Genomic DNA, 22807 nt, shown 5'->3' on the forward strand with positions numbered 1-22807 from the left:
AACATACATGTGTGATTGTTTTTATGTCCTGTAAATTATTGTGTTACTAACATACGTTTCTATTATGGGGTGCACACAGTTTCAGCATTAGAGTGTGTGATCCCAATCAGTGTCTACAACACCAACAGTTATTTTTAGTTTTTATACTCATCCAATATTGACACCTCCCTCTCTCTCTCTCTCTCTCTCTCTCTCTCTCGCTCTCTCTCTCGCTCTCTCTCTCTCTCTCTCTCGTCCTCTCCCATTCACCCAGCTGGGGGACTGGGTGTACGAGAAGATGCTGATGGCGAGGGACAGCAGCCGAGACGAGACCCAGAAGCTTCACAAGAAATGGCTGAAGCACCAGGCCTTCATGGCCGAGCTGGCCCAGAATAAAGAATGGCTGGACAAGATCGAGAGGGTGAGTACTGCTCGTCCGAATGACTTGATACCGGAGTTTAACTGGGTCATTCTGGTGCTCAGATGTTTTGTGCTGCTTGAAACCGGAGAGAATATCACTTTGGAATTTGATTTTTGTATTTTATTATCTAGAGTTTGTGTTTCTTTTGACGTTTAACACTGGAGGATAGAAGAAAGAATATTGCAAAATATTGATTTGGACTTATTTTCACGGAGTTTGGCCTCTGACCTTCTAAAGAAACGCAACCTATCCTTATAAGTGTGATGCAAAGAAGACAGTCCACATAGAGCAGAATATATTGAATATATATTTGAAAAAGTTCCCTTTTCATAATAATCTAAATTATTTGTAGTTTATTTATATAATTTTCCATGTTTGAACTTGTATTTAAGGGGATGAATGAGCCTTGGTGGAAGTATACACTCTTTCTAACAGCGTGTTACAGATACTACAGCGTCCAGCGATGCAGAGAGGATGAGTCTTCTCCTCTTGTCTTGTAACCACATCAGTGGCTGAAACTCTCCGGGCAACACACCATGTTTGCTGTCAAAGAAAAGCTAGAAACGACTTCTTGTTTCTGTTTCCCTTCAGACAGGCAGCACTGATGTAAACAGCGTGGGCCTCAATCAGCACAGCCGATCATTAATGTCAGATTTATGAAGTCGTTCTGTTAAACACAACAGTTAGTTAAAGCGTAACGAAGCCGGTAGCAAGGACTCAGAGTCTCACAGGGGTTTCAAATAGAGAGGAGAGCTGCAACCTCCACCACTGCTCCTGATTGGATCGGTTTCATATTAAAGAGGTTTCATATTGAAGAGGTTTACCAGGCACGTCAGCGTCTTCAGCCGGTGTTTCCCCAGCTACACCTCCGGGTTCTGTGGTTCGACGCTGGACTGTTGTGTTCACGCCTCTGAGCGGCTGCTGTGACTCTGGATGTGTAAACTCATCTCTGGTCAGGAGAGTCAGTGATTTAGAGCCAAGTTTCCTCTCTCATTGCTGCTTTGTGATCCTGGTTCAGGCAGCGTCACACACTGTGACATCTTTAAACTCCAGTTTGCTTCGCTGTCAATCTCTCAATCTCAATATCTTCCCAAGTTGCAGCTCCTGGTTCCTCTTTTTCATTCTGAGATCTTTGTATTCGTCTGTCGTGCGTTAGGTTTTGCCATGTTTTACTCGGAGGAAAAAAGGAAAAGCCTTCGGTGCACGCTGCAGCTCACGTGATGCCTCCTCAGTGTTCTCATGGGGTGTAGTCTCATGGACCCTTATGTGCTGAGGTAGAAAATCAAACCTGTGACTGTTTAGTTCTCAGGGTGTAATTCTATATGATGGGATGTTAGGTGTAAACAAACCTTGGCTTTACATCCGTTCTGAGAAAAATCCAGGAGATACTGGATATTTACTGAAGAGACACTGATGCTACATTTCTTATGACAAACCTCAGCACCTGTGATTCTATATGAAAGATTGAACATGGCTGTTCCGAGTGTAGTTCACTCATAAAGGCTCATTCTTGATCTACATGGTGCAAACAGTGGACTGTGATGTAACGGCTCAGTCCTCTGCAGTCAGACTGGGCAGGGCTGAAACTGAGCTCCCCTGTGGGAGCAGCCGGAGCCGAGCCACAGCACAACACTGCGTTTAGTTTGGATCTGTACAAACACACTGAGCTTCAAAACAAGCGTCCACATCACCAGGCCACAGCGGGAATAACCAATGACTTGACTGGCTGCTTTAGACGGGAAAGTGTTTTTATGACTAATATTTAAAATAATGCCGTCTGTAATCTTAAGGCGGAAAAGTTGAAGCAGGTGCCACAAGAAGGCAAATTCCTTGGTTTGAATCCCTCTGCCCCACCATGTTTACCATCTCCCTCTTACTTAAGATTACAGTACAAGCTGAAAGGTTCAATACATCAGTGAAGTCGGAGTGTTACATCGTCTACGTGTCCTCGTCCAATCAGCTCTGGGACCTGGTGGCTGATGGCTACACAGGTCGGCAGCTTTACCCACCGTTTCTCTATAAGCTGCTCATTAAGTCTAATTACTGTACCACTGATTTGGTCATTTCTCTCCATCTCTTCTTCTAGTGGCCACAATGTGTGTGTGTGTGTGTGTGTGTGTGTGTGTATCTTTGAATGTGTCTGTGTGTGTGTGCCTGAAACCATGGGTTCAAGATGTGTAGAAATGATGGATATGAAATGAGATAATCTAGAGAGAGCACCGACCTGTTTCTGTACATGTGTTAGAAGAACAGGAGAATTCTATGTATTAGAACTGACAGAATCATTTGCATTTGTTTACATAAATTATTGGTGTAGTTGCTGTGGACACCAAATCCAAAAAGACTTTGCTCGTCTGAATCGTTGCGACTCTAGAAATATCAAATCCGCTGCTGCTCTAAAGTATAAAAGAGTCCATTGTAGTTTTTACGCCCACAAGCTGAAGTATCAGAGAAATGCTGAGTGTATTTCTTTGTGTCTTTGTCGTGTTTATTTGGCAGATGGTAAAGAATCAGAACAACCTACTCAACAACTTGTCAAAACTGACACTACTCAAACAAAACTGCTCAACGGATTCTCCTCTTTTGATGGATTTGCTTTGTGTGATTTAAAGATATATATTTTTGTGTTGTTTGTGCGACCAGAAAGATTCATGAATTATTCCCTTGGAAATCTGTGGAAATGTTCCATCTCACGATATTAAAGAAAGTGATTTTTGTCCTGTTCACGCTAAAACTTAATTCTTTATACGTCCCATCCTTCCCCCAAGTTTTGTGGAAATACACATGGTATTTTTTGCATCAGGCTGCTGAAAAACAGATAAATTTGGTTTTAGGGTTCATGATAAAAGAGGTTCAGATCAGAGTCTGGCAGTTACAGTTTGAATTGAAAGTGCAGAAGTACAACCCGTGTGTATGTGTGTGTTTCCATGTGTACCCAGCTCAGGCTCTTCAGTAGCAGTGTGTAGTCACATCAGCCACGTTCACCCCACATTCCGGCTCCAGGGTCGTTGCTTAGCAACTTATACGTTTTTTTTGCTAGAAAATATTTATAGGATTTGTATTTTTATCATGTAAATATTGTTTAAACGTTGCTGACTGGCGTCCTTTTGCCTGGTGCGGCTGTGTCTCCATGTTTCCTCTGAGACTCTTCAGTCTATTTGTGTAATGAGGTAAGAGCCGCTGACTGAAGGACTCTGTGAAGCACATGGCCTGTTTTTAGAGAAGAGTTATCTGCCCATGATTACATGAGGACTTGTAGCACAGTAACTGTGCACGGAGGAAGAATATGCATGAGATTTTTCGATGGAAATGAGTAACCGTCCAAACAAGAAAATCGAGTCCACCTGGCCCCTGGACTGTACCATCCTCATCATCAGTGTCAGTAAAACCTAGAAGCAGACGCCAACTCTGGTTAACTCCCGGTAGAAAGTGCAACAACAACAAAACTAAGAAGAGAAATACCTCCATTCTTTGTAAAAGATTGTTTTCTTTCTGTTTTGTAAAACTGGGCTTAGACTGCAGGAGGTTTGGGCTGATGGAATTCAAACCTCCCGAATACAGGCGGAGGAATCAGGTCTGGGTTTGTAGTGGAAGTGTTTTACAGATCCAGTCTCCTGAACTGGCTGAAGACTCATCCCAGTCTGATGAACATGCGGGGTGATGCAACCCAGTTCTAAAATAGTTTTGGATCATAAAACTCCTGCAGAGGTTTAGGACTTGATATATCTGATATCTTGATATCTTGATATATCTGGGGGGGGGGGACCCCGGCAGAGGATCATCATGCATCTTGTCCACTGTGTCAGTTTGTGGTGACGTTCAGCAGCAGCTGGAACAACGTGTCTCCTCTTTCCTGTGATTGCGGTGGTTGCCAGGCAACAGCTGCCCAATCCCGTCTCCCTCCACCTCGTCTTCCCTCCTCTCTTCGCTCAGCACGTGTGTGAAGGTCATTCCTCCTTCCTCCTTCCTCCGCCCCTCTCACCACGGGACAGGAAGCAGCCTGAGATTCAACAGGAAGTGACGTAAGACTTCCAAGATAGAGAAAGAGAGCTGCTTTGGAGTATTGAGATTCCTCCCTCACTTGTTAATGTGTTGTACTATAGAAGCCTAAGTCTAATAAGCTGAGGTTGGCAGTGTGCTGAATGTGTAATGTCATGTTCAATCAATAGCTGCTGTCGCTGCGACATGTCCTGGGACTCGTCAACGGGTCGGAGTGCCAGACAAACCAATCTGAATATACACATTGATCATATCGCTACTTCAAAACTTAAAGTTCGTGAATGAAAATGGACCAAAGTCAAAAGTCAAAAGATCGGTTTATGTCATTTTAGGATCTTGTTTGTTTTGATTAGTTATTATATTATAAAAGATATCTTGATTGACAGCTGTCTGCGATACGACGGCTCCACTCCCCCGACGCTGTTGTGCAGACTCCAAATAACATCTCCAGCTCCACACTGCAGATCCTGCATCCAGGACATGTTGGCTTCATTTTTGTTCAGTGTGAGGAAGTGGAGACGAGTCGTCCATCTTGTCATTCAGTTTAATACTTGGCTATAAAAATAAATTAACTCCATACCTTTTAAATTTCATATGCACAACAGCTCACGTTCTATATTTGAACTTTGACCAGTAGTTTTGTGCTGCATCTGCAGAAAAGTTGTGTGTGTGCATGTGTGTGTGCTTGTGTGTGTAAGTGTGTGTGTGTGTGTGTGTTTGTGTGCTGTGAGAACATGGATGAGGCCCTGTTACGCACAGCGAGTGGTGAACCGATCTGCTGAGATCTGCTTTTGTATCTTTATTCCAGTTTTATTTAGATAATTTGCCGATGCTGTTCAAACAGTTTTCATTCCAGTAAAAAGCATAAATGATGAGGAAGTCCAGCAGGAAAGAGTCTCGTTGACTTGTTTTCTAATCTAAACCATAGCTGGACACTCAGTAGTTATTATCTTTCAGGTTGTGCACTAACAGACACCTCACATCACTAGTAATTCCTTGTGGATTTCCCTGTGAAGAGAGATGTACACGACATATTTCTAACGACTAGAGCTGCAACCTGAAATGTGTCCGTGTGGTTGGACGATCGGATTTTTCACATGCAAAGTAAATATTGACACATTAGCTGCAGAAGCCTGAGAATAACAGACAGGCTGACCAGCCGAGTGTCAACAGTGACGCTCAGGAGCAGATGTCTGCTGTGATTCACAGACAGCAGAACCAGGAGGCTCCATCTTTACTGTCAGCCTCAGTGTCCTGTCGGGAGTCCTTACTCTCACACTTGGTCTTTATTTTGTTCTGGGTCATATGGGCTTTTGGCATTTGAATCATCTTGTCATTATCATTGTGTGAGGAAGTTTGCAAAGTGACGCATAACAAGTGTTTTTCCGAGTCTGAGCCCCGGGTTCGTCACAGACGGATCTTCAGTGAGCCACGTTAACCTTCGAGGGAAAGACACAGACGTTCCTGTTTGCATTAGTAGTAGAATAAATGATTGTCTTTGCAGACCTAGTGAGTGTAGCAGCTGGGAGGCTGTGGGAGAAGCTGCTGGAGCCCACGCAGCCCACCCACCCACTCACTGCAGAGGAGGACAGACCTCAGCAGCCGGAGAAACACCACACCACTGTGAGCGCTGACGTAACACACCTACACAGGAAATCACAGGCCTGAGAGTGGTGGAGTGTGTAGTGGGGCCTGTTGTACAGCTGCTTACTCATCGGATGTGCACATACCATAATAACTCCTGTCCTCTGCAGTTCACTTTACTGGAACAACTGGAAACAGACTGCAGTTCTGCAAGGAAGACATGTTTGTAGTGATGAAGAAACTATACATCTGTCAATCTAGCTGGTGCTGGGATCTGAGCCTCTAGTGTTAATATTTAACATTTTTACCATCATGTAATATTTAACATTTGACAGAGCTCATTTAATTTATTCAGCAGATATTTCCACATGTATAGATCTAATATTTTACATTACATTTAGTCATATACAGCACTCACACATTAGGAGATTATAACAGTTATTGACACTTTGTATACAGAACTATTTACGATATATACGGCATACAAAAGATAGGTGGAAGAGCTAATGGATGGATGGATGGATGGATGGATGGATGACTAAATATTCATGTGAATGCAGTTACATTATCTATCTCTTATAAACCCAATCAGCTGGTTCTGGGTCTTTTTCAGAAATCAAACCTGGGATGTTTCTTGTGTGACTTGACTTTGTGCCTTCACTCAACGAGCTGTTTACGAGGAGAGTTGTACAAACAGAGATTTGCTGAAGCCTGGTTATACAGCCGGTGAGGGGGAAGGTGACTGGAAACCCTGTGACGGCCTCGGTGTCGTCCAGTTTCCAGTCATCGTGAAACGCTCTCTGTGGATTTGATCGGATCCCGTGTGAGTCGGACCGGATGCTGTCCTCTGCAGACGGGTCACTGCTGGAAGTTACACATGCAGCACATGAGGGAAACCTTCAGTCACCAGTGAGAGTCTGGACCCCTGGTTCTTAACTTCAGCTCCATAGAGGCTCTGGACTTTGTGACCTGCATTAAGGACAAAGCATTGCTGTGTTGCTGTAGATGCTTTGATTCATCCTTCTCATTATTCCTTTTAAAATTCATTATTTTTAACGTCCTTAGTGCCTATATATTGAACACATCGAAAAAATAAAGAATTTTTATAAAAGTCGTAATCGCAATAGTGTATTTTAATAAATGTAAATAAATATAGGATAAGATTTAAGAGGTATTTAAATTCAGGTATAGAGCCAATAGAAGTCATATACCACGTTTGTTTGGTATCTTTCTGTTCCATCCTTTTTGTAGCAGCTCTCTTTCTCTCTTTCTCTGTTACACACACACACACACACTCAACGACTGCACAATACGAAATACAATTGGGGAAGGTTTTCACTGTGGGGGAGGCTGAAAAGAGAAAAAACAGAAGGTGTGTGTGTGCGTGTGTGCGTGTGTGCGTGTGTGCGTGTGTGCGTGTGTGTGTGTGTGTGTGTGTTTAAGGGGGTTCAGAACAGGGTGAGGTACAAAGAAATATGAAAAAGAGCACAGAGAGCGAGAAAGGGGGGAGGGGAGTGCGAGGTAATTTATGAGGCATTTTAACGCAGTGAGGTTTAATCTCTTCACACACTCTCACACACACACACACGCGCGCACTCATATGCACACACACACGCACACACACTCACATGCTTCCTAACCCAGTTTCACTGTGTCTACACATAATTATTCAGACATAAGATCCAGTGAATATCTGCAGATTTATGCTTCTTTATATTTTGACCTCGACTGGTCATAATTATGTTGATGATTACGTCAATGTCATTATTGATTTATCTCCCAATTATTTTCTGTATTAATTGGTTCATTATTTGTGGTAACGTTTGTTACAACGTGAGATGCTGGAGTTTGGTTTAATCAGCACATAACGCCAACATTTTATTTTATAGATAGATTTTTCTTATGGAGAAGCTGAAACCAGTAAATCTTTGGTTAAAAACTTCTGACCTGGTTGTAGACGACTAATCGTTGCAGGTCGACAGCTCAGTGTATCTGGTTAATTCACCAGTTTATAGCGTTTCATTTCCTTTGCTTTAGTGGTATATTTTGGTTTGCTCTCGACTCTGCTCCACGTTTTTGAGTGTAGGCTAATTCTAATTTTTATATATCATTAACACCTTTGATAACCCCTCCCCCTCCCCGTCCATCCAGGAGGGCCAGCAGCTGATCCAGGAGAAGCCGGAGCTCAGTCCCGTGGTCCGGAAGAAGCTGGAGGAGATCCGGGAGTGCTGGCAGGATCTGGAGAGCACCACCCAGGCCAAAGCCCGGCAGCTCTTCGAGGCCAACAAGGCCGACCTGCTGGTGCAGAGCTACGAGAGCCTGGACCAGCGGCTGGGCCAGCTGGAGGGTCAGCTGGCCTACGTGGACCAGGGGCAGGACCTCACCACCGTCAACAAGCAGCTGAAGAAACTGCAGGTGTGAAGATTTAAAAGCATATTGGACAAAACCTAATGTTGACGTCGTCTTATTGTACATGTTAAACTCACTGTTGTTATCACCTCACAGTGATGACCTCATCTCATTAACATTTAAACACAACGCTGGAAAGTGACTCACAGCTTTTCTCGTTCCTGCGCCTGCAACATTTTTCCGTTGAGCTTTTCATCTCATTTCAGCGAAGTCAGGCTTTTTTTCATTTTAAAGCCGACATTAATTTTTAATTTGCATTGATGGTTTTTCAGCCTTCATGCCAACATCACTCCTACCGATGATCGTGAGATATATTGATCAGTATATTTTAAATACAGCTGCCAGGATCTTGCAGAATTAGATTAGATCAACAGATGCTGATTCCCTGTGAGGAGCTAATTGTGACCGACTGGATCCACTTCTATCTCCATTAGTCCTGATATCTCTCAATGTGATGGAAAGCGATAAATCCTGGAGCCACCAGTTCAATCTGACCAGTTTGGTGTTTCAGTACTTTTTATGTAATCCTGCTCTCAAATACAGTAAACAAACAAACCAGTAGAAATGTCTGAACCCATCACGTGCTTGGAGGAGGCGTGTCCATAAGTAACCACATTTTGAGGAATGGGGGTGGAGCCTAGGACACTGGATACCTGCCACCTGCACGTATTGGATGATACTAGCTGTCAATCACACACGCCTATATGCAAATGGTGCTTTATGGTGTATTTGAGTCTAAATGCACCATATTTTACAAAATGAGGATCATGCTGTAGTGAAGAAGACTTGAAACTAGAGATTGAGACGTAGACTCTTAAGGAAAGTGTTACCTGATGTTATAAAGTGAGAAGCAGTCAGGTGTGACGTTGGCCGACACGCAGCTTCATCCATTCATGAGCTCATCCCTTCACCAGACATCTCTCACTCTCCTCTCCCACAGCATGCCGCTTACAGCTTCTTTTACAGGCCGCCATTAGCTCTGCTTTCCCACTTCATCTTAACTCCACCTCCCAGCATCCATCCTGACACTGGGTACAGTAATCTCCACCAAAACTTCATGTCTGTCAACTCTTCTTCTGCTGCTTCGGATCGTTTTCAGTCTCATCTTTGCTTTCATGTCCATCATTTCAATTTCAGAGACCTGAGAAGATTATTGCAGCTATAATTTCTCTCGGAATTTTTCTGTTATTTTTACTTAAATGATTTACTTGCAGGTTTATATAGTTTTTGACGATACTGTTAAAACAACTGATAATTGACGTAAAAATCTTTCTTGAATCTAACGCAACAAAGAATTAAAATCTAAATCAAAGAAAATAATTAAAACTCAACTAAATTTGTTGATTAAACTTAGAGCTGCACTCACAAACAACAAATTTCTGTCACAATCTTTACGTCCCACTCATCTTTATCTTCTCCCCCATGACCACATCCAATTCATTCTCTCCCTTTTCACTCACCTCCATCTCTCCCCTCTAATCAACACATCCTCTTTTCCTCCCTCTGTTTTCATAACTTCTGCTCTGCACCCCCTCCTCCTCCTCCTCCTCCTCCTCCTCCTCCTCCTGCTCCTCCTCCTCCTCCTCCTCCTCCTCCTCCTCCTCCTCCTCCTCCTCCTCCTCCTCCTCCTCCTCGCCCCTCAGACCATGGAGACCCAGATGGAGGCGTGGTACCAGGAGGTGGGGCAGCTCCAGGTGCAGGCGGCCTCCATCCCACAGCAGACGCAGGTGAAGGGCACGGTGGCGGAGCGGCAGGCCGTGGTGGAAGCCAGGATGGTTCGTCTCATCGAGCCGCTGAAGGAGCGCCGGCGCATCCTGCTGGCGTCCAAGGAAGTGCACCAAGTCGGACGAGACCTGGAGGACGAGATTGTGAGTTTGCTGAACACGTACACGCAGACAAACTGAAGCACATTGAAATGTATAATGTGAAATGAAAGTATCTTTACTCTTGCTACAACCGGATGATTAGTTTCTATTCAAACTGCACTAATACAATAGGAAAATGAAAATCTTTAATGATTTGCTCCAAACCAACAATTCAACCAGTTATTGATATACACACCGTTTTAAAGATGCATCTATATTCCTGTTGTATTTTGACTGTTTAATTAGATTCATGTGTAAATCAAATCACAGCCAGCAGCTCATTTATCAACAGTTATCAATGAGATTAGGGAGGATATTCAAATATTACATTTTCAGTTCTTTCTAAAAAATACATTTTATTTTCGTATACATTTCTGAGCATATCTGGGACTTGACAGGTTCATGTTAATTTCTTGAATCTCTTCAACCTCAGACACATATGTTTGTATTACTGTGATGGTGCATTAACGTTCACAAAATCATTGTTTTCAAATATTGACTACCATGTGTTATGGTTGCAGTTGTGGATCCAGGAGCGCCTCCCGATGGCCATGTCTCAGGAGCACGGTTGTTCGTTGCAGTCCGTCCAGCAGCTCATGAAGAAGAATCAGGTGAGGAAGTCAGAAGAGTTGGTGATTCTGACCGCAGCCTTTAACGAGAAGTTTAAGTTTGAACCCCCCTGTTGACCTTTCGCCTGTTGTGCAACATCTCATCATCTATCTTCAACTTTCCTGAACTGACCCTCGTCTTCTCCTCCAGACTCTTCAGAGGGAGCTGCACGGCCACATGAGCCGGATTGACGACGTCCTGGAGAGGGCGGGAATCATCGCCTCCATCCGCAGCCCCGAGGCCGACTGCGTCCGGGCGGGCCACGACCAGCTGGCCCACCTGTGGGCTCTGCTCTGGGCCGAGACCGAGCGGAGGCAGCTGGTCCTGGACGCCATGTACCAGGCCCAGCAGTACTACTTCGACACGGCCGAGGTGGAGGCCTGGCTGAGCGAGCAGGAGCTGCACATGATGAACGAGGAGAAGGGGAAGGTGAGCGGGAGGATTGTCTGAAACATTCTTGGCTTTTCAGTTAACAACAACTAATTAATTGGGATTTAAAGTTTAACAGCAGCCGCATGATGGGCTGGAAGAGACTGTGGTAGAATCTGATTGGCCATTAGGAACGCCCACAATCAGCTGAGAGTGAGAGAACTGAGATTGATTGAACGAGCTTCATGAAATAGTTTCCTCATGAAGTTTAACTTATTAGCAGAGCGACTCTGAAGGCACACATTCCTGAGAGGCACAAACACATGATCTTAAATCCTCAGCAGTGCAGTATAGAAGATTTATGCTGCGTATAGACTATTGTGTGTAAAGTAAAACTTGCGTGTCATTTCCTCCCCCCCCTCAGGACGAGCCCAGCACCCTGCAGCTGCTGAAGAAACACTTGGTCCTGGAACAGACCATCGAGGACTATGCTGAGACCATCGGCCTTCTGTCGCAGCAGTGCCGGCAGCTGCTGGAGATGGGGCATCCGGACTTGTGAGCATGTAGAAAACCAGACACAGTCCAGGAGGAAATGCTGCAATGCTGACCTAATTCAATACAAACCTAAGAACTCATCTGAATCATAACCAGCCCATCCTGTGTAACGAGCCAGATGTTTAATAGTTCATCAAGAGCAATTTCCGTTAACAGAGGCAGAGCCATTTTATTTACTGATTTGGTCGTGTGTGGTTTGTAATCAGTATAAAGAACAGAACTGAGAATCATTAAAGAGAAGTTAGAAAATGTTTGTGAATGCTGTCCATTATAATCAGAATCGGCCAAGAAAATTGCAATCGGTGCATCTCTAGTTTAAAGTAAAGCAGCAGCTCTGCAGGTGCACACCCTGTTTGTCTGTTCGTGACCTGACACAGTTTCTCTGCTTCTCTCGACAGCGAGCAGATCAGCAAGCGCCAGTCGCAGATCGACCGTCTGTACGTGTCCCTGAAGGACCTGGTGGAGGAGAGGAAGAGCCGCCTGGAGCAGCAGTACTGGCTCTACCAGCTGAACAGAGAGGTGGACGAGCTGGAGCAGTGGATCGCTCAGAGAGAGGTGGTCGCCAGCTCGCCGGAACTGGGTCAGGACTACGAGCATGTGACAGTAAGTGTGTGGACGGATGATGGAATGTGGATGAATAATTCATTTAAAATCATATTGGAAATAAAAAAAGTCTCATTTGATTTATTTATTAAGTGAAGTCACTGCTGTTAATTACTATTTTACACTAACTCAAGATTTCTAGATGTTTGTCTTTCCTCTCTCAACCTCCCATCACCACCTCCAGGTCCTGCAGGAGAAGTTCACGGAGTTTGCATCGGAGACCGGCAGCGTGGGGCAGGAGCGCGTGACGGCCGTCAACCAGATGGTGGACGAGCTCATCGACTACGGCCACTCGGAGGCGGCCACCATCGCGGAGTGGAAGGACGGCGTGAACGAGGCCTGGGCCGACCTGCTGGAGCTCATCGAGACCCGGGCTCAGATGCTCGCCGCCTCACATCAGCTGCACAAGTTCTTCTCCGACTGCCGAGAGGTAACAGAGCTGACGTGCTGTGATGCAGGGAAATGTAACAGGACACGGAAACCTGATGGAGTTGAATTGTTTGATTCTAATTGATTTAAAACAGCTTAAAAAAATTGAAAAAAGGGACATAATTATGCAGATTATGCATCAAAGTAAAGGCCTCCCTTAGCAGCACATGCTGTTTTTGATGTTAGAATAATTTCCTTTTTTCTGTCCAGTTTCTATGATGATGATGATGATGATGATTATACCATGTGATACGATCTAGAAAAGAGACTTACGAGCTAGATCATTTTTCGCGGCTTATATTTCATTCTTTTCAGGTTTTGGCTCAGATTGAGGACAAACATCGCAGACTGCCAGAGGTCCGGGCTCGGCAGGGCAGCACGGCCAACACCAGCACGCTGCAGAGACTCCTGCACAGCTTCGAGCAGGACATCCAGCTGCTGGTCACGCAGGTACAGCAACATGCACACGAGCACCACAATTCACTCGCTGCAATATTCAGACTCCTCGGGACTCACGCAGGGGAGAGTCACAAAGACTTCCCTCAAGATGATCACTGTGTATTACGCCAAAGACCTCTGCTAATGCTAATTTAGCTTTTTTCCAGATTCACAGCAGATGTTTGTTAAGCAAACACCATGAATTACATTCACATCATGTGGAGATGATGATTTTGAATCAGCACAATCGCAAATAATGACGACTGTTTTTATTTTCATGTCTCTTCATACTCTCCAAAAGCTACGGTATATTATGAGCCTGTTATGTTGACATTGTTTTCTATCTTGATGTATTTTGTTTCACATAACAAAGAGTTTAGTGTTAAAGATTTGGCAGCAAAGTTGGTCTGATGAGAGTTAAATAGAAAATAGACCAATAGTACAGATCTCTGGTTAGTTGTGAGTCTGAAGACTCACTGCAGAACTTCCCTCTTACTCTGCACTTCGTTGTGCTTTGTCGAGTCTCTGTCATGCACCTGGAGAAAAGTGCATTTCACTGAAGAAAGATGCAGAATCACAGCTGTGCTTTCTCATCTCTGGTGACACAGCCCGACGGTTTGGCCTCCGCTGAACGCAGCTGTCAGAGCAGCTGTGCTTTCTGCGTCATTCGGAAAACAAACTCTTGGTCTTTCCATTTTTTTTTTTGAAGATCTGCTTCTTCCTGGTTCAGCGTAGCTCCTTGATAAACTCTGCTCTCCAAACCTCCAGGTGCGTCAGCTGCAGGAGAGTGCGGCCCAGCTGAGGACGGTGTACGCCGGAGAGAAGGCCGAAGCCATCGCCTGCCGTGAGCACGAGGTGATGCAGTTCTGGAAGGAGCTGCTGACGTCCTGTGAAGAGTGTCGAGTGCAAATCACCACCGAGACCGATAAGCTGAGGTTCTTCGGCATGGTCCGAGACCAGATCATGTGGATGGACTCGATCCTCTGTCAGATAGGGACAGGAGAGAAGCCCAGGTACTTTCAACACAGGATCTGTGTCAACCGCAGGGTTACAACAAGCACTAGAAGTGTGTCAGGCATTAATCTATAAGGATCAGAAAGACTTTCTGCTTTCATCATCTTTGTTTGTGGTTGTTATCTCTCGTACACTGAGCTGCAAATAACAGTTTTAGTAGTTTAAGAATAAAGTTAGTGATCGTTGAGACGGAATTCTGACTCAAAGGTTGGACCTTAGTATTCAGTGTGGTTCATGTTCAAATCTAAGCATTGTGTTGGTGTTTGTCTCGGTGTGTGTGTGTGTGTGTGTGTGTGTGTGTGTTTGTGTGTGTGTGTGTGTGGTTTGTGCAGAGATGTGTCCTCAGTGGAGGTGCTGATGAATTATCACCAGAGTCTGAGAGGCGAGATCGAGGCTCGCAGTCGGAGCGTTGTCACGTGTATTGAAATGGGAAAGACCCTGCTGGCCGTTCGGAACCCTGCAGCTGAAGAGGTGCGATGAGGAAACATGATGAAGATTATATACTTGAGTGGAAATAATATACATTTAACTACTTTTTGTTTTGTACACAGCAACTCATTTACAAATCAAGTGGCCAGCATCTTGTGAACTTTAAAGATACTGGTCTTTATCTCTAATTCAAGCAACACAGATGAAAACCCATGAATCAGATTCTTTATGAAACCTTTACTTTGACCTAAAAGTTTGATGAAATAAATCCTCAAATCTGGTTTTCAATCTAAATAAATGAATGATTTCAATTCTCAGATTAAGGAGAAGCTGGACAAGGTGGTTGCTAAGCAACATGATCTGTCTGAGAAGTGGGACAAGCACTGGGAAGCGCTACAGCAAAGTGAGCTCACACACAAACCCTAAATCTTATATAAACACACAGATGTACGACAGGAGACTGAAGTGAAAGAAAAGAGAATAGAAGTGAAGTTAATTTCCTCTTTGAAATGCCGTGTCTCCTCCCTTCAGTGCTGGAGGTCCATCAGTTCGCCCAGGAGGCGGTGGTGGCCGAGGCGTGGCTGACGGCTCAGGAGCCGTTCATCAGCAGCTGTGAGTTGGGCGCCAGCGTGGACGAGGTGGAGCAGCTGATTCGTCGACATGAAGCCTTCCGCAAGGCCGCTGCTACCTGGGAGGAGCGGTTCAGCTCCCTGCGACGAATCACCACGGTAACATCATCATCACCACCACCATCATCATCACGATCATTATGTTTGTGTCATCAGTATCATCCACTCATGTCAGAGTCCTGTGTGACTGTCTGATGCTAACACTGGTTCTGTTTTCTTCCTGCAGGTAGAGAAGTTGAAAGCAGAGCAAAGTAAACTCCCCCCGACTCCTCTGCTGGGTCGGAAGGTCTTCCTGGACCCCCAGGACGCCTGCTTGAATCCATCCACCCTCCCCCGCATCCCCATCTCCCCCGTCATGAGACAGACCATCTACGAACAGAACGAAGCCAGCTCCCCCCCCTCGCCCTCCCCCGCCACGCCTTCACCCTCTCCCTCTTCTGTGGTTCGCCGGCTGGGGGCGACAGTCGGCAACTATTCCCCTGTGATGAACGGCTCCAGCTACCGCCACACCCTGGAGGCGCGGCAAGGCAGCGTGGTGGGTGTGGCTGCAGGACTAGGCCAGCCCACACCTTCCTCAATCGCATCTATTGCTACAGCCGCCATGCTGGTCTCAGCCAATCAGGCGCGAGAAGGCGTCAGTACGGCCAGAGAGCATGCGACCAAAGCCATGACTCACCTCCAGCCAGTGCAGGTAACAAAGGAGCTGGAGGTGAAATCGTCTCCGTACCTGAGGCAGCCCAAAATCAAACACCTGGGTGACGTGGTGACGCCTCTGCTCGTGGCCAGCCGGCTGGAGAAGGTGAGGGAGAGGGGGAGGGAGAGAGAGATGATGATGGGAGAGATATGTACAGAGAAAGTGGAGATGGCGGTGATGGCCGAGGTGGTGCTCACGGAGCCGGGGCGGGAGCGTCTGCACAGCGAGCCCACCAGAGGCCCCCGGGGGTCCAGGACCGACCCGCTGGGCCACGCCGAGCCCCAGGTCCAGACACACAGAGACCACCGGGACCACAAGATAGAGCGGCAGCTGTCCAGCGAGCAGCTGATCCAAGCACGCAGGGACGAGCTGCCTCAGGAGGTGTGGAGGGAACACGCAGAGAGGCGGGACAAGCGGACGTTAGAGAGACAAACGTCCAGCGAGCACGAGGGTCCGGGGGGCCACGAGGGCCGGAGGAGAGAGAGGGACCGCACCCGGCTGGAGAGACAGGAGTCCAGTGAGCACGACACAGCGAAGGAGCACTCAGACAGGCGCTCAGCAGGAGGGTGAGACTTTGTGTGGAAAAGAAACGTGCACAATCTTCAGGTGAATTCCAGTGTGATTTTCTAATTTTTATTTTATCTAGAGCGAGAGAAGAGAAGAGATCCACCATGGCAGAAATTGTAGAGCAGCTGCAAGAAAGAGAAGCAGCACAGGTCTGGTTTTTATGTCATGAGCGTTTCATTCACACAGTGTTTCTCAGTGTTTGTCACAAAAATAGAAAACAAAACATTTATCATACCATCACTATATCTGTTCATCAGTGTCACTGTCGACCCTCTCTGCCTCCAGGCCCGTGGCGAGGTTCCCCGAGTCTCCAACGGGACGTCAGAGAAGTCTTCCCGTCCCGACCGACCCCGAGCTCGGGACAGACCCAAACCACGGCGGCGACCACGACCCAAAGAGGCCGGAGAGGCGACGACCACGCGGCGGTCCAGGTCCGCTCCGGCTCAGAGCAGCCCGGCGGTCCCCCAGCCGCCGGCGCACACCGCACACCAAGAGGGCTTCCTGTTCCGCAAGCTGGACATCGAGAGTCTGAAGAAGAGCACCAACAGGTGGGTGTCCAGGGTCAGAATGAAGATCCTGACACGTGGAAAGGATGGATGGGTCATGGAGGAGGAGGACGGCTGCTGAGTGTCATGAGTATCAGACGTGTTCCTGGTCAAATAACAGGTTACATTCAGGTTATTTCTCACTGAAACACAAGTAAAATAAATTCAAAGCAATTCACATAAATGTTGGATTTAGTTGAAGGATTGAAATCAGTTCAATCAGTTTGATCAGATCCTGTTTGACCCAAGTCGGGTCGTACCTGCTGCTCTGTTCCTCATGACACCAGAGCCGACCTCCCTCCCCCCCTCCCCCCTCCCTCCTCTCCCAGATTCACACAGGAGCATGATATTAGCATGCCAAGCTAACACACTCCCTGCTAACACATGATGCCTCATTAGTTGCCTCAGCATATATGTGTCAACACGATAGAGATGTGGTTCAGGGGAACACGTTTAGATTATTGGATTTTTATTTATTTATCCAGCAGTCACTCAGCAGGATTATGCTAAAGCTATTAATTGAGAGATGGGGTGTGACCCAAGGATCTTATGAATGGATCAGGCTGAACGAGTGGATCCAAGAATTTATTTTCACTTACTTTAACATGGCGGGATTTGGCGTTCGCCTTGGTGGAGGTTAGCGCTCTCAGGGCATCTTTCTCTCTAAAGCAACACGATGCAACTTCCCATTAAACCAGCGGCTTGATGAAACTGGGATGGTTCAGTGAGTGGGTTCCATCTCCTGAGAGAAGAACTGACTGAGAGTCTCAGCTTCAACTGTCACCATCAGCTGCAGCTGAAGAGTGAAGCTGAACTGAGATCAGTTCAAAAGACTCAGAGGTTATTAAAAACCAGAGTTTAACTCTTTATTATGAAGAGAGTTTGGTGGATTTGGTACAGTAGCAGCTCTTCAGGTTCAGGAAGGAGAGGATCATGGGTAATATACAGCGTTCACTTGTGTTTCAGTTCAACACAGTCAGAGCTCAACACATTGATAGACTTGAACCTAATGAATCCCCATGTGTGGCTGCAGAGGGCGCTGTTGCTTAGTAAAAGTTACATAGTGTTGCTTTAAGATTTATATTTCCTATTGACTAATCTATCACTATATGTTGTGGTGTGTGTTGCCTGCCTCGTAAATCTCTTTGCTGTAAAATACGTCAAGTTGTTTTTTCATTTAGAAAGTGACCATTAGTTGATGATCTGTATTGAAGAATTATCACATTATTCCCTCATTATATTATATTTCAAATGGTCTCAATGTTAATTCATTCAGCAGAGCTGGTAGTTTGTAGTTTAGCAGGACACAAGCATCAAATAGCTCAGGAGACACTTTACGTTAAACCTCATATCAGGCTGCAACCTCAGGAGATTCGATGTGTGTCGTTGTCACTGATCCTCAGTCTTTGTTATAAGTTATACGACTTCCAGCAGCAGCTCACAGAAATCTCACGGCATGTCAAACGATCCTGCATGATGCTTCTGGTGCCTCCTGATCCAACACACAGCAGCAGTGATAGGCTGGTTATCACACAGACTGAGCGGCTGAGGAACGCTGTCGGAGTGAAGGTTGAGAAAGTACTGATGGCACACTCACACACACACACACACACACACACACACACACACACACACACACACACACACACACACACACACACACTCACACTGGCCTCCACAGATGACTGCCCTGCTTCCTCCAGAGAGAGACACAGAAGGCAGACGTCTCTCTCTGCACGGCCCTGTAGTGGCTGGACTGACCACGCACCGCTACACAGCTCATTCCCTGCAGCTCAGGACGAGTCCCACGCATGCGTCCTCTCACGCCAGAGGATGAATGTCTCGTATGTACATGCCCTGCTATGTACATGTTAAGGTAAAGCATAACCGTGGCTGAATCCTGCTCAGATGTGAATCTCTGAACGGCTCCTCGCTCGACTTATTGTTTGCTCTGTTTACGTGCACATTATTACTCTGGTGTTATTCAGGATAACCACGTTTTCTCTATGAAAACATACAGTGCGTGTGAATGGTGCTAAGTCGTTAAAGCAAAGCGATGAAGTGAGAGATTTCAAATAGTTTCATAGACATCCATCATTGGACGATAGCTTTACGCTGAAGTTTCACGTCGCTTTTAGCCTCGAGCTGCGATTGTTCTGGATTTTTCTGAAAAGCTGAAACATGTTCTCAAGGTTTTCTGTAACATGCTGAACACTATTTTAACAAACAAGTCTTATTTATTAGTGTTCAACAACTCCAATGGTTTTAAGCTTCCAAATTTCATTCTGAGAAATCCTTAAGGAGGTTGTGTAGTAAACTTTAATAAGCTCACAATGAAGATTTGCCGTTAAAATTCTTGTTTTGTTAATGTTTGTTAAAATTATGTGGTGCTTAAAAACCTGTGAGTAGGATTTTAACATTTCTGACACTGATGATTCTGTGGGGATTTCAAAAACCAGCTTTTTATTATCTGCCCTGGTTTCCCCTCTTTAAATTCAACAAGGCAGATCCCATGCACCGCTGGTCTCCTCCAGTCGGAGTTCACAGAGGGATTTTAAATCTGGACATGAAGCTGCACTCAAACATCGGGCCCTGAATAATACCTGTATTTGGGTGTAAGCTATCAACTGGAATGCTTTGTGCATGTAAACGTGCTCACATAAGGAAAATAAGTATTAGAGTGATACCAGATAAACTTGTGTTGTTGCCAAAATGTCCTTTAACCAAACTCCTCTTTCTCCTTCCTCCTCTCGCCCTCTGTGCTGCTGGTGGCTCCTCTCGTCTCCTCCAAGGTAAGTCATATATGAGCCCCCCCCACACTAACTAGCCTCCGCCCCCCCCCCCCCCCCCGCCCCTCCGTCCGTCTGTCTGTGCGTCCGTCTGTGTTGGTTCAGCAGTGTGTTTCCTCCTTCCTTCTTGGCGCTGGTCCTTCTCGCCCACCGACCTGTCTGCTCTGGTCAGGTGAGTGAGGTGTTAGCTTAACAAGAGCAACTCTGCAGCTCCGCCTGACTCCTCGCATCTCCCCCCCCCCCCAACCACCACCTTCCCCGTGCTCCTCCCCTCCTCCCTCTTTCTCCTCCTCCACTCTCCCTCCCGGCCTCTCCACACCACAGCAGGTCATGGGTCAACCTGTACTGCGTGCTGAACAAAGGGGAGATGGGTTTCTACAAGGACGCTAAGAACACCGCCACGGCCTACAACAACGAGCCGATGCTCAACCTCTCCCACTGCCACTGCGACGTCACCAACGGATACAAGAAGAAGAAGAACGTCTTCACGCTCAAGTGAGAAACTGTTTCAGACTCACATGTGCTGCTTTTTAACAAATCTGAGATGACATCACGTGCAATTTGGAACTTTTACATGATAAACATTGTAAGAACTGTGTCACTGGTGGTTAAACGAAGTCAACTCGTGCAGTGTCTGTTTTAAACCTGTCAGTTTGGAACGGGCCTGTGTTGATTCTGGTTTACAGCTTCCTGTCTGAAACTCTCCTTTCATTGCAGAACGAAGGATGGCAGCGAGTTTTTGTTTCATGCTAAAGATGAGGTGAGATATGTTCTTTGTTTCTGTCTGACGGAGCTGCAGCAGGGGATTGAGTTCACACGTCAGTTAAAGGTTTAGTGTGTAGAATCTAGTGACATCTAGTGGTGAAGGGTGATGTTGCAGCGGAGTACTCCTCACCTCACCCTCCTCTTCCAAACATGGGAGAGAACCTGTGGTGATAAAGACTTAAGAGGTTTAGTTTGTCCAGTTTGGGCTTCTAAAAAAACATGGCGTCCTCCGTAGAGACGACCTGCTCTGGATTTCTACCAAAAGATTCCTTTCAGCTAAATCTTACACATTGAACCTTTAAAGTAACATAAGAGACAAAAGCAGTAAATGACCAATCAGCTGATCCCTCCCCTCCCTCCCTCCCTCTCTCCCACCAGGACGACCTCAAAGCGTGGGTGAACAACATCACCGCCAGTATTACAGAGCACGAGGACATTGCCAAATGGGGCCAGCCCCAACCAACTACCTCATCCACCGACGAGGGCACGCGCCGCGACGGCAGCAAGGCAGACAACCAATCAGAGCGAGGCGGCGAGCGCTCGGACCGGGGCGACCGGATCGAGAGGGCAGACAAGGAGAAGGAGAAGGAGAGGGAGCGAGGCGAAAGGTCAGAGAGGTCAGATCGAGGCGGGAAGTCGGAAGGGAAGCGCTCAGAGAAGTCTGGTAAGAAAAAGTGAGCCGGGCGACAGATTGGTCGGGATTGAAGCGTATGAACTCCGGGAGGGAGGCGGGGCTGTAGACTGGTAGTGAACGCCCCCCTCCTCCTCTCCGCCTCCAGCACTGTCAACACAGAGGTTGTGTTTGGATGGAAAGTGACACACAGGACAGAGGGACTGACCCAGGCTCATTCACAGGAAGGACAGGATGAATGAGGAGCAGGAGACATCTTTCTCCCTCTCTTTCTCTCCTCTGTGTCTCTGTGAGACCACACAGAGTCACTGTACGCCCCCTGGTGGCCTTTTCAGAGAACCGCCGAGGGTGGAGTTTTGTGCTGCTGACCCCCGGGCAGCATTAACGCAAGAGAGAGACGGGACATGCATCACGTTAACTTGAAGGCTGTTACTGATTGCTGGTTGTTTGATAAAACGTAGCCCATACTGTTCGACATACTGTTTGTTCTTTTCTGTGAGATGAGCTCTATCTGTATGTATTTCTCGTCTGTCTGTCCTATCGACTGTATCTATCTGTCCGTCCGTAAGTTAAGACATCTTACACTATGTCTTATTACTCCTCGGAAATCGAAAGAGAATGAAATTATGCCAAAATGTTTAACAAACCCACAAACTTAGAGAAACTTTTTTGTTAACTCTTTTCTCCGCTGTGTCTCATCTGTCTCGCGGTCTCACCACGAACATACGTGGAACTCAGACTGGTTCACTTTGATACCAAACACCACAGTCGTCCAAACCCATCACGAGTGAATCAATGCTGCTGAACAGCTACTGTCCGGTTTTTAGGAAGATGGAAAGAGAATGGTTTAGGAGAAGGAGGGGCGAACAGGCGCAGAGACCTCTAACCCGTGCTCAGAAATTACTAGAATCACTTGAAATCTTGAAGTTACGATTTCACAACGCTGAGAGTTGCTCAGAATTTTCTGAAATCTGACGAGAGAGAGAATGCCGCTGCTTCCTTTTGTTCATGTTGCATCAGGGTCAGAGATTTTCTCACGAAGATTCCTGAAGAACGGACGAGTCACGTGGTGTTTTAACCTGTGACCAATTCAGAAAGATTAAAAGACAGATGCACAGTTTTTGGATGATTAGTCAGAAAGAGACTTAAACTGAAGGTAATCTCTGGTTCGCAGGGGCCTCATTTATTAAAATATGATTTGATTTGTATTTAATTGAAGTAAAGACCTGATAAAAGAAACATTCTAATGTCCCTTTTTTCAGATTTATGTATAAATATCTAAAAATAATCAATTTTGATCAACTGGTTTTTATCATCAAAGATCAGTTTTATGTTTGGCTTTGGTCATAAGCACAAAATCTGCATTGGGCATGTTTTTAATGAATGAGGCCCTCAGGCTGAAAACTGGCCTCATTTCATTCTCTCACATCAAACTACTTTGATTTAGTCACACATCCGTTTTATACAGAGTTCAAAATAACTTT

The 22807-nt window shown here is 46.0% G+C and overlaps 1 protein-coding gene across 3 annotated transcripts in view; it reads left to right on the forward strand.

Moving 5' to 3' along the window:
• LOC133003470 (spectrin beta chain, non-erythrocytic 4-like) overlaps positions 1-21387 on the forward strand; it is a 44042-nt gene extending 22655 nt beyond the window's left edge. Inside the window, exons 24-42 of one of the 3 annotated variants that reach the window (XM_061073220.1) lie at positions 254-400; positions 8135-8398; positions 10036-10260; positions 10779-10868; positions 11017-11295; positions 11660-11790; positions 12189-12393; positions 12578-12823; positions 13138-13272; positions 14029-14326; positions 14609-14745; positions 15022-15106; positions 15235-15431; positions 15559-16592; positions 16679-16742; positions 16879-17141; positions 20252-20422; positions 20645-20687; positions 21071-21387. In XM_061073220.1, coding sequence (XP_060929203.1) covers positions 254-400; positions 8135-8398; positions 10036-10260; positions 10779-10868; positions 11017-11295; positions 11660-11790; positions 12189-12393; positions 12578-12823; positions 13138-13272; positions 14029-14326; positions 14609-14745; positions 15022-15106; positions 15235-15431; positions 15559-16592; positions 16679-16742; positions 16879-17141; positions 20252-20422; positions 20645-20687; positions 21071-21370 — 4314 coding nt within the window. In that variant the 3' untranslated portion in view covers positions 21371-21387. Of the gene's footprint in view, positions 1-253; positions 401-8134; positions 8399-10035; positions 10261-10778; positions 10869-11016; positions 11296-11659; positions 11791-12188; positions 12394-12577; positions 12824-13137; positions 13273-14028; positions 14327-14581; positions 14746-15021; positions 15107-15234; positions 15432-15558; positions 16593-16678; positions 16743-16878; positions 17142-20251; positions 20423-20644; positions 20697-21070 lie in introns of all 3 variants that reach the window. The other 2 variants (XM_061073221.1, XM_061073222.1) reach the window with 2 other exon arrangements.
• The last annotated feature ends 1420 nt before the right edge of the window (positions 21388-22807 follow it).

This window comes from Limanda limanda, chromosome 6 (assembly GCF_963576545.1).
Source record: "Limanda limanda chromosome 6, fLimLim1.1, whole genome shotgun sequence".
Lineage (NCBI taxonomy): Eukaryota > Metazoa > Chordata > Actinopteri > Pleuronectiformes > Pleuronectidae > Limanda > Limanda limanda.